The sequence below is a fragment of the Cololabis saira genome, chromosome 13 (assembly GCF_033807715.1).
Source record: "Cololabis saira isolate AMF1-May2022 chromosome 13, fColSai1.1, whole genome shotgun sequence".
NCBI classification, from domain to species: Eukaryota; Metazoa; Chordata; class Actinopteri; order Beloniformes; family Belonidae; genus Cololabis; species Cololabis saira.
This window is the reverse complement of record NC_084599.1, coordinates 43,787,921-43,800,166: the sequence shown is the minus strand read 5'-3', so window position 1 is coordinate 43,800,166 and position 12,246 is coordinate 43,787,921. Positions and strand designations below refer to the sequence as shown.

The 12,246-nt window shown below is 39.8% G+C and overlaps 1 protein-coding gene across 3 annotated transcripts in view; it reads left to right on the top strand.

Annotated features, from left to right (window-relative positions):
* Positions 1-12,246, top strand: part of pde4dip (phosphodiesterase 4D interacting protein) — a 161,777-nt gene that overhangs the window by 11,843 nt on the left and 137,688 nt on the right. For all 3 annotated transcript variants that reach the window (XM_061738892.1, XM_061738891.1, XM_061738890.1), the window contains exons 2-3: positions 3,188-3,240; positions 7,779-7,843. In XM_061738892.1, the coding sequence (XP_061594876.1) occupies positions 3,234-3,240; positions 7,779-7,843 (72 nt within the window). In that variant the 5' untranslated portion in view covers positions 3,188-3,233. The remainder of the gene's footprint in view (positions 1-3,187; positions 3,241-7,778; positions 7,844-12,246) is intronic.

Here is a 12,246-nt window from a genome sequence, read left to right as displayed (position 1 = left end):
TAAAAAAAAATTCACAATCAAAAACATTTTTTCAATCAAAGAATTGAAAAGAATGCACTTTTTTTCTTTGATTGAAAAAGTTTTTTTTTTGTAATTCAAGTTTTCATTTCTTCGTCTCTGGTATTTGACAGTACAAAACTTTACATTGAGACACACATAGAATTAAAGCTGCAAGCAGCGATGAACGGGTCCTCGCACGTGCAATTTTCACCAGTAAAGGTCAAGGACTCAAAACTGAGTCCGATGACTCCACCATGACTCTTTATGTCAAACCATTTAAAAGTTATAGCAGAAAGTAGTAACTATCAAATATGGACCAATCAGATGAAGGGGGGCGCGCTTTTTGGCGTCTAGCGTCGCCACGGTAACGCTTTTGACTGAGAAAAGTAATGCGTTGCAGGATGGAGACGCACATTTTGATGTATAACACACCTGGGTGCACGTTACGGTTCGGGCCGTATTAATTGCCGAAGGAATGGCATAAATTGCACCAAAATTACACGATTAATTGAAAATGTTCAAAATGGCCGAATTCCTGTTGGGTTTCGGCCATGGCACCAAGAGACTTTTCTTTAAGTTGCGACATGATACAGGTGTGTACTGATTTTCGTGCATGTACGTCAAACCGTATCGTGGGGCTTGAGGAACAAAGTTTTCTAGGGGGCGCTGTTGAGCCGTTAGGCCACGCCCATTAATGTAAACCATTAAATATCACATTTTTCACCAGGACTGGCTTGGTGATACATTTGGTGACTTTTGGGGCACGTTTAGGGGGAAAAAAGACCCTCATTTCGTCAGAAGAAAAACGAGGAAAATAAAAAGGAGAATTCCTACAGATACAATAGGGCCTTCGCACTGTCAGTGCTCGGGCCCTAATAAAGATACAGTGTGAACGTTACTGTTTGTAAAGAGGGAATATTGATGGTTGCATAGCTGGAGATATCCATACCATGGATTATAGAGCTGGATACAATACAATCGGAGGGAGGTTCATACTATAGGCTCATCAACGTGATGTGATTTGGGCCCAGAACAATCCCAGACTGGTGCTTTGGTCTGGTTTGTATTGTTCAACCTGTTGAGCAGAAGTTCATATGAAGCTTCTTTATCATGTTTATCCACTCTTTCAGTTCTGTGGGTTTGGGTGTTTTCCACAGTTTTAAGTATCGTCCTGGCAGCCGTTGTAGTCCCCGCCATGATTACAGAGAATACTCTGCTTGTTATGTTGTGTATTTGGCTCCTGTCCCCTAATAGGCAAGGCAAGTTTATTTATAAAGCACAATTCAACACAAGGTAATTCAAAGTGCTTTACATCAACATTAAAAACGGAAAGACACAATTAAAACATAAATAACAAATAAAATGATAAGAAAAGAGGTAAAATAATAAAAAGCACAAGTTGTTCAAAAGTAAGGGCAGTAGATCCAGCAGGTTCATCTCATTCTTACAATGGCAAGAATTCAGTTTCTATACGGTCAAAACGTACAAAGATCGGGTCAAATACAGGATTACAAAAGTAATCTGTAACAATTCGTACGGTGAATTAAACCAATTTGACAATTCTACGCCAAAATGCCTGTTTCCAGGTCTTATTTCACACAACTGATGAGAATTAAGTTTCTATATGGTCCAAACGTACAAAGACCGGGTCAAATACAGGATTACAAAGTAATCTGTGCCGATTTGTGCGGTGAATAGGCAGAATCTGGGAGATAATGGTGTCACTTCCCAACCAGTTACTCAGATTGTTCACAACCGTTTTCCAGAAAGGCAGACTGATGCAGTGTAGTATCTATGTGGGCCTCGCGCTATGGGCCGTTTTTTTTTTTTTTTTTTTTCAATTTTTTTTTTCCCTTCTAAATATCAACAGTCACGTTCCATTACAGACCTAAATGTGTACTAGTCTGTGCATATCAATAAATATGTGCAATGATGCAATGTCTGTTGTTCAATACAACTGATCAGACCAAGCGCAGACACAAGCTGCTCTGATCCAGACGGTGGAGTTGGAACAAACTGTCACACAATGTCGAGAGAACGAGACAGATTCAGGAAATTTCCATCAGGGGATGAAAAAAGAAAAAAACTAAAGAAAATGGAAGAGTTTAATGCCTCTCTGAAAGGCTCGTTTGATACATTTGTTACAAAAATCACAGATCCGACCGGGTCTCCAGCAGCCGTGGGGCCCCGCGTCGAGGCAAGAGATGATGATGAGGCAGGGGAAGGTATCCAGTATTTTGATCATTGGAGAGTTAAAATTGCGCATCTGGAGCTTTTTCAAAAATGTTTACCTTTTTTTTCCTTTTTTCTCTTTTTTTCCTTTTTTTCTCTTTTTTTCTTCTTTTTTTTCTTTTTTTCCTTTTTTTCTTCCTTTTTCCTTTCCTTTTTAATCTCGACATTTCGACTTTTTTCTTGACATTTCGACTTTTCTCTCAACATTTCGACTTTTTTCTCGAAATTTTGACTTTTTTCATGACATTTCGACTTTTTTCTCAAAATTTTGACTTTTTTCTCGACATTTGGACTTTTTTCTCGACATTTGCCTTCATTCTAAGGCTTATACAAGACTTTTCATTTTTTGCGGCTCCAGACATATTTCTTTTTTGTGTTTTTGGTTTTTGGTCTTTCAACATTTTGGGTTGCCGAGCCCTTGTGTGACAAGCTGCAGGTGATGTGAAATAGTCCATGATGTGATTTCCATCCTTGTACGGAATCCTGGATGTGATACAGTCTCTGATATTTCCAAAAATGTCCTTTTCCTTGGAGATTGTATTTTCTTTTTATATCAGAGAACGACATAAACACCCTTTTCTCATATAAATCAGTAATATGACATTAGTCCATTACGGGCCAGTCCTCCCAATATACTGACGTCTTCCCTATGCTGATTATGGGGTAATGCCAGAGAACAATACATTTGTTTATAATGAAATAATTGATGCATTGTATGTATTTTGATCCAGATCTCTTTGGAGTGAGAGATAATAGGGTTCGGAAAAAAGGTTTTATGATTGAAGTGAAATTTTTTTTTAATTGAAAGTATATTTTTTGATTGAAGCAATCTTTTTCTTGATTGAATAATTAAGAAACACATCTCCCTCCATGTCGGAGCTGCAGGAAGCTCCTTCCAGAGTTGTGATGGGGGATTATTCTGTTTGCTGACGACTGACGACTGTCTCTGTTTCAGGCACTGCGGTGCAGATAAACCCGCCCGGCCCCGGAGCATCGGACCCATGATGGGTGAGATACCGACACTCTCTTATCTCCTTATCTCCCTCCACTCAGTCCTAGTCTTATCACTGTTTGTCTATGCTGCTGCTGCAGAGACGCGTGATTAGGGCTGGGCGATATATCGAGATTTTAATATATATCGATATATTTTCAAACGCAATATGGTACGAGACAATATTGTTTATATTGATTATTAAATTATTATTATTTTTTTTTTTTATGATTTTGATATAGCTTATTTTGTGACAAATTGACTTGAATGTTTTATTTGAGATTTGCACAAATGTTTTGTTATTTGCACAACTGTCAACGTCAGTGGAAAAGTCTGCCTGTTACTGTCTACATTGTATTAATTACAGTGTATTTTAATTTAATTGTTATGCAGGAAAGGGATATTTGTTTTATTTTATTCAAGAAGCATTTTTATTCTATATATGCAGGCAGTTTATTTTTATTTCATTTGTTTTATACATTTTGATATTGTGCAAACCTCTGTTAATAAATGAACCTGTGTGACATTTGGCACGAGGCTTTGTATTAAAACAGACTGTTTTTTTAAGGGTTTGCCTCAGAAAAAATGAAGCTAACAGAGATGCTAACAGAGATGCTAACAGAGATGCTAACAGAGATGCTATGCTATAATGCTTTGGGGGAAACCCCAATTATGGCACAGAAAAAATATGGATATATATCGAGTATCGCCATTTAGCTAGAAAATATCGAGATATGACTTTTGGTCCTTATCGCCCAGCCCTAGGCGTGATTAAGTCGACCAAATCCAGGTCTCCACGTCTCTCTGAGTTAAAGCTGCTTTCTTCAATGAAGGTTATGACTAAATATCGTCGTCAACGAACCTTCATCACCTGAGGAAAACGAGACGAGACGCAACGAAAATGCTGGTCATGTGACGATAAGGATAATGAAATATATAATGCAATATCGTAGAGGAATAAAAACCAGACTAAAATGTAGATTACAAAATAAAAACTCTGCTGAAATGTGTCTTCATTTTCGTTGTCCAAAACGAGACTAAATGTTCCACCAAAGATCCTTAATGTCCATGTTTTCAGTAGTTTCTCTGGTTTAATGCCCATGTTTTCAGTAGTTTCTCTGGTTTAATGTCCATGTTTTCAGTAGTTTCTCTGGTTTAATGTCCATGTTTTCAGTAGTTTCTCTGGTTTAATGTCCATGTTTTCAGTAGTTTCTCTGGTTTAATGTCCATGTTTTCAGTAGTTTCTCTGGTTTAATGTCCATGTTTTCAGTAGTTTCTCTGGTTTAATGTCCATGTTTTCAGTAGTTTCTCTGGTTTAATGTCCATGTTTTCAGTAGTTTCTCTGGTTTAATGTCCATGTTTTCAGTAGTTTCTCTGGTTTAATGTCCATGTTTTCAGTAGTTTCTCTGGTTTAATGTCCATGTTTTCAGTAGTTTCTCTGGTTTAATGTCCATGTTTTCAGTAGTTTCTCTGGTTTAATGTCCATGTTTTCAGTAGTTTCTCTGGTTTAATGTCCATGTTTTCAGTAGTTTCTGGTTTAATGTCCATGTTTTCAGTAGTTTCTCTGGTTTAATGTCCATGTTTTCAGTAGTTTCTCTGGTTTAGTTCTGCTGCTGGTGACGTCACGTCTGCTTTTGTACTATAATAAGAGAATCAAAATAAGGTCACTTTCAGAATAAAAGCTCATAGCAACAGTCTATCCTTCATGGATCCTTTACTGTGGCGTCCAGCTGGGAACCTACATGGGACCAGCTGGAGATCAGCTTCAAGGTATTTATCTGCCACTGTTTCCTCAATTGCCTTGAAGAAAACCTTAAACCCTTATATAATACTCTTAAAAAAAGATTACAACATAATGCCGATGTCAATATTTAAAATATTCAGTGGAAGTATTTATGAGAAGTTGGTGTGTTGGCTGTTTCAGGGGTCTCAGTTTGGAGAATCGGGGGGGCAATTATTTTGGAGAGCCAGTATGACGGTCGATCAGTATGAGAATCTACAAGAGCCACATCTGCTAACATCTTAAGTTGTACATGTACACAATACGCCCTGCAAGACCGGTTCATGTCCAACTAAAGTTGCTTTTGTCAACGGAAATTATGACTAAATATCGTCGACAACGTCGGCCACGTGGTGATCTGCTCTGGGGGGGAGAAGAAGAAGATCCATGTTTGGATCCACTTTCCTACATAGACGTGGAAAAGAAAACCCAATGTGTCATGGAAAAAGAAAAATATGAGGAAAATTGCGGAAAAATAAATATGTTGTAAACTCAAATTAGAGTTTTCTGTATCTGGAATGAATGTATTCTTGAGTCTATAAGTAACAATAATATAATAATAAGATAAAATTCTTTGAATTGTAAAATGGGTTTGGATAAATAGATCTACTAGTCCTGGTTTCATCATTTTAGTTTTTATTAGTTTATTAGTTTTAGTCACGTTCATTCTCCTTTTAGTCGTGTCAAGTTTCAGTCGATTAAAAGTCTGAGTATTTTAGTCTTATTTTAGTCAGACTTGGGCCGGGATCAGAACCGGGATCAGAGCCCGCCGGGGTCCATGACATCAGAACCCTGGCTGCAGCCGGGGTTCTGGTCGTCTAGGCAACGGCTCAGGACTCGGTCCAGAACCCGCGTCCTCGTCTCCGGGAGGTTTCCTAATAAAGTTTGATGGGCTGCAGTTTTAGGAGCCGTCAGAAAGCAGAAGTCTGCCAGGCTGGTCCTGATTACGTCCTGAGGGACGCCCTGCTCCGCCCTGCTCCACCGGCCCCCCCAGACCCCCTGAAACCCCCCGTAACTCCCCCGTAACTCCCCCGTCTCCCCCCCAACACCCTGGCTCGGTTCCTCGGGGGTGAAGCTCCGGTACGGTTTCTGGGAACGCTGCCGGACCTCCTGGAGACTCCGGCGATCTGGACGTGTTTCAGCGAGTGTTCGTGAGGAGGCCGGTACGGCGAGCCGTTTAACATTTAATGGCTAAGTTTGACTATCCGGAATTAACATTGCAGATATTTACAAACATAAAACATACAAAGTAGCAAAATAGATTTAGCAGCATTTAAAAACAGTATGGATTTTATAGTACCGTATTTTCTGGACTATAAGCTGCACCTGCATATAAGCCGCATCCGCTCTATTTAAAAAAAAAGATATTTAGCCGCAGATATTTCTGTTGTTAAATTAGATATTTACTACATGTACAGAAGGATTCTGAACTGTAAATGATGTACATGTTTGTACCTAAATAGATCTTTCCTAACAGTGTCTTTTAACACGGCAGCAACTTTGCTGATTAAAACGGGACAGAACCAAGAGAAAATAACCCGTATTTATTTATCTATTTATCTGTTTCAAATCTGCTTCTACTTCTATCTGCTAAAGAAGAAGTAGCGTATTCTTCTTTGCATTTATTTTGTCTTAGTTTTGATTCTAATTCCGGTTAGAGCGCCCCCTAGTGGTGGAAGAAAAATCCACAGAATAGAAACCTTTGTATAAGCTGCACGGTTCAAAACCTATGAAAAAAGTAGCGGCTTATAGTCCAGAAAATACGGTAAATAACTTGAGTTTAAAGTAACTTGAGCAAAAAATGCATATTACAATAATGAAATAGCAGCGATGGTAATATTATGGTACTGAGAGTATCCAAGTTGTGTGACATACAACATGCGTGTTGCATTGCACATTGCCCTGTACGTACGAATTAAAACAGATAATTAAAGCTGCAAGCAGCGATGAACGGGCCTTCACGCGTGCAATTTTCACCAATTAAGGTCAAGGACTCAAAACTAAGTCCAATGACACCACCCACGACTCTTTATGTTAAACCATTCAAAAGTTATGGCAGAAAATAGGAAATATCAGATATGGATCAACCAGATGAAGGGTGGGCGCGCTTTTTGGCGTCTAGCGTCGCCACGGTAACGCTTTTGAAAGAGAAAAATAATGCGCGTTGTCGCAGGATGTAGACGCACATTTTGATGTATAACACACCTGGGTGCACATTACGGTTCGTGCCGCATTAACGGACGAAGAAATGGCATAAATTGCGCCAAAATTGCACAATTAATTCAAAATGGCCGACATCGGGTTCGGTTTCAGCCATGGCGCCAAGAGACTTTTCTTTAAGTTGTGACATGATACAGGTGTGTACCGATTTTCGTGCATGTACGTCAAACCGTATTGTGGGGCTTGAGGCACAAAGTTTTCTAGGGGGCGCTGTTGAGCCGTTAGGCCACGCCCATTAATGCAAACCATTAAATATCACATTTTTCACCAGGCCTGGCTTGGTGCAAAATTTGGTGACTTTTGGGGCACGTTTAGGGGGAAAAAAGGCCCTCATTTCGTCAGAAAAAGAAAAAAAAGAAGAACGAGAACATTTCCTACAGATACATTAGGGCCTTCGCACTGTCAGTGCTCGGGCCCTAATTAACATGAAGACAAACTACACCAGTTTAAGTGATAACAGTGTTGTTCCTCCAATTGCCAGAATTTAAAATGTTTGGGGAAAGGGGTCAGAGTTTAACCAGTTTAGCCACTGACGGTGAGTTTTCTGTGTTTCAGATTACGGCGAGGACCCGGCCCGCAGCCCGTCGGTGCAGACGCACAGCCTGCGAGAGTTCGAGCAGGTGAGGGATTCTGCTTTCTGACCAGCTGGTGGTGTAACGGTGTAAAGTGTAACGGTGTAACGGTGCGGCGGAGGCGCCGTCCTCGCCTGGTGGTGTAACGGTGTAACGGTGCGGCGGTGTAAAGTGTAACGGTGTAACGGTGTAGCGGAGGCGCCGTCTTCGCCTGGTGGTGTAACGTGTAACGGTGCGGCGGAGGCGCCGTCCTCACCGCGGCGGCCCGTTAATCACCGCTCGGGTGTCTCTGGGAGGAAGGAAGTCTCTTCCTCTTTCCTCTGGTTGTTCCTGCTTGGTGTCTATAAAGAGGAAGCTGCAGATGTCTGAGGTCTGAGGTCTGAGGTCTGAGTCCTGACTCATGTGGGGTTTCCTAACAACAGCAGGACTGCAGGTGCAGCAGGTCGTCCCCTCCTCTAAGATCAGCCGCCGAGCTGAAGGATCTGCTGCTGCTGCTGGGACAACAATGCATTCTGGGAGCCCTTGTGTTTTTCTGTTTTGTTTTCTGTTTTTATTCTTTATTTCATTCATTAAAAGAAAAACTAAACAGATCAATATAATTACAACAATTCTCTTTCCTTGAATGAAAGGGAACAGAAAGAAGACTAAGCTTATTTTATCCGTCCCTTTTTCCTAAGAAATCAAATCAAACTTCAGGCTGCAGTGGAAGCTTGTATGCCTTGATGTAGATTCTTCAGGACTGGACATTTAGCGGATGTTGCGGACAGGAGTAAACTATCACTTTGGGTGTCCAGTATGTGGCGTTAGGGATCACTCACTAATTATACGTCGTGTTGCTGTAATGAGGTATAATTATATCATTATTATATCAAGCGTATCATGTGTAGATCACACAACGTAAATGTGTGACAATGGCGAACAATCGGTCATTTGATTCAAGATGGCCGACTTCCGGTTGGTGTTAGGGTTTTGGTCCAAGAGACTTTTTGGTGCGTCTTGACATGTTGTACATGTGTAGCGAATTTCGTTTTTCTATGTCAATCTGAGGCGACGCGCTCGATCAGGGCCGCCGCAAGGGGTGTGCGAACCATGCGACCGCACGGGGCCTCGCGCCCCAAGGGGCCTCGCGCTATGGGCCGTTTTTTGTTTTGTTTTTTTTATCGTTTTTTTTTCCTTCTTTCTCTTATAAATATCAACAGTCACGTTCCATTACAGACCTAAATGTGTACTAGTCTGTGCATATCAATAAAATATATGTGCAATGATGACGCGTGTCTGTTGTTCAATACAACTGATCAGACCAAGCGCAGACACAAGCTGCTCTGATCCAGACGGGTGGAGTTGGAACAAACTGTCACACAATGTCGAGAGAACGAGACAGATTCAGGAAATTTCCATCAGGGGATGAAAAAAGAAAAAAACTAAAGAAAATGGAAGAGTTTAATGCCTCTCTGAAAGGCTCGTTTGATAAATTTGTTACAAAAATCACAGATCCGACCGGGTCTCAAGCAGCCGTGGGGCCCCGCGTCGAGGCAAGAGATGATGATGAGCAGGGGAAGGTATCCAGTATTTTGCTAATTGGAGAGTTAAAATTGCGCTTATAAACACCCGATCCGACACGAAAAACCCAAAAATTTCACGCGAGGGCCCCCCCCCCCGGCCATTTCGCACAGGGCCTCGCAAATCTCCCAGACGGCTCTGCGCTCGATTGTATAATTGTATACATTTTCAAGAGGGCACTGTTGAGCCGTTAGGCCACGCCCATTAATGCAAACCATTAAATATCACATTTTTCGCCAGGCCTGGCTTGCGTGAAAAATTTTGTGACTTTTCGGGCACGTTTAGGGGGAAAAAAGGCCCTCCTTTCGTCAGAAGGAGGAAAAAAAAATAATAATAAATAAAAAAAAAAAGTCAGTGCTCGGGCCCTAATTAAGAAACAAAGAAACAACAAAAAAACACACAAACAAAAAACAAAAACAAAACTACAACAACGTTATAAAATAACACAAAATAGCTGTCGTCAAACACAGATAGTCGTATTCTTTTTTTGATTCAATGAAAGAAAATATGACAATGGTGCCAAAAAAGAGAGAGAAAAAAGAAAACCCACCTAACTTAACAATTATCATGATATTTCTTCATCAAACTGGCTTTTATTATTCTTTTAAATGTAATTGATTTGCATTCTTTGGCTTCTGTATCCAGATTTTTCCATAAACTTTTACAGAAACACAACGGTACACAGAAGTCACGGTTAGGTACCAGCTTGGTACAATGGGGGAAAAAAGAAAGTAGAAAATAATATTTTGATCCTTTTATTTTGAAAAATGTCACCATCCAACAATGATGGCTTATTGGTCCTAAGTTTTAGTGAAGCAGTTCAGTTCTGCTGTAGTGAAACAGAAAACTGAACATAAAGTTTAACATTTCAACAAGTCCACTGTTGTTTTATATTGTTTTGTTCTTCCTGGTTTGGTTTCAGTTTATTTTACACATTAGAGAGAAGAAAAACATTAACATTTCCATTGTTCTGTCTGGAATTTATATTATTTGAAAAGATAACGTTCCTTTCTTTCAGATTATTGATCAACAAATATTATTTCAAAAGCAAGCAACCTATTTAAAACAGACATAAAAATCTGGTTTGTGTACCGGTAGTTCAGTTTGATTTTCTAAAAAAGACGGGAAATGAATTGTCCAATCACATTAGATTAAAACAACATACGAGTCACGATTCGTTTTTGAACTTTTTTTTAATTACTTTATTTAACAAGAACAATGACAAACTCAGATGTAAAAATAAGCACATCACATTGAGAAAACAATCACACCTCCTATTAAATTTAGATTGTATAAAGGGAAAGGAAGAAAATAAATTAATGAATATAAAAATAAATAAATTAAAAAGAATGAGGAAAAAAGAAATAAAGGAATGAATGAAAAATGAGTACTTAAATAATAAATAAAGAAGGAAAATCATATTGACAAGTACAAGGGGTTCAGGATAAGTATTTATGTGTTTTAGACATTGTTGAAATAAGGAGATTTCATTTCTAAGAGAGTCCATTGAGGATTTAGCGTAGTTCGTTGCTGATAACTGAGTTTCTGGGACGAAACTTTATGAATCTAATTCAAACCAATTAAAAGATCCTCAGGTCACTTATCAAGTGTAAAATAAAATAAAAAACATTTTGGAACCAAATAAATATTTAAACAACTTTTAATTACTAGTGACAGTCACCCACAGACTGAAATAACACATTCTTTTAATAATTATATGCATCTTACAGCATGTTTTTTTATTTTATTCTTCTTCTCTTATTTGATGGGAGCGGCGCCTTAGCGCCCCCTACTGACCGGTGGCTGCATCCTCATGTTCCTGTATCTTACCAGGTTGTTTTACAGATGTAACAATCCTCCCGTAGGAACTTTATTTGCACCGTCATGAGGAATCTCCCCCGGAGACGTGATGATGGTGTTGAGTCTAAACTGCTGGAATCAGAGTTTCCACGTGTCACATGACCTCAGTGTCACATGACCTCAGTGTCACATGACCTCAGCGCTGCTGGAATAGATCCTGGGAGAAGCTGGAACCACAAACCGGAGCAGAACTTGTGAGACTGGATAATAAAGAGGGATGGAGGGATGGAGGGACGGAGGGATCCATCTAGAATAGAATACTTTATTGTCAATGTACCTGGTACAGTGAGATTGAAAGCAGCATCACCTCTCCAGTGCAAGACAAATAAGAAACAATAGTGCAAAAAAATAAGAAATATAAGAATATAAGAAATATAAATAATATAAATATATATTTATGTGGAAGCAGCAACGGGATGAAAGGGGAGGTAACCGCAGGCCAGAACGCAGCTCCAGAGGCTCCGGCCTGCAAACATGCACAAAAGAGAAAAAAGGAGGGCCGGCAGAAGAAACTACAGGAACGATGGACAAAAATGATAGCTATGAGATATTTATAATAAATAAAAATGGAAATGGAGAAGAGAGGCAGGGAAAAGGAGGGGAGAAGAAGGGTGAGAGGCACCGCCCAGCGGATCATGTCGGTCCCCCCTGCAGCATAGGCCTATAGCAGCATATCTACCACCAAGCTATATTTGAGACTAACTATTATAGTCTTGTTCTATAGCTGCAACTATGACTACTGACTCTAACACACTAGAGTTTACACTACCTAGAGATTTACCAACACCAGCTAGAGGTTTACTAAACACTAACTATAGGCTTTACTAAACAGAAAGGTTTTAAGTTTAGTTTTAAAGGTGGAGGTGGTATCAGCCTCCTTAACCCAGATTGGAAGTTGGTTCCATAGTAATGGTGCCTGATAGCAGAACGCCCGCCCTCCAAATCTACATTTAGATACTCTAGGAACTACGAGTAAACCTGCACTCTGAGAACGGAGAGCTCTGCCAGGAACATAAGGCACTATCAGGTCT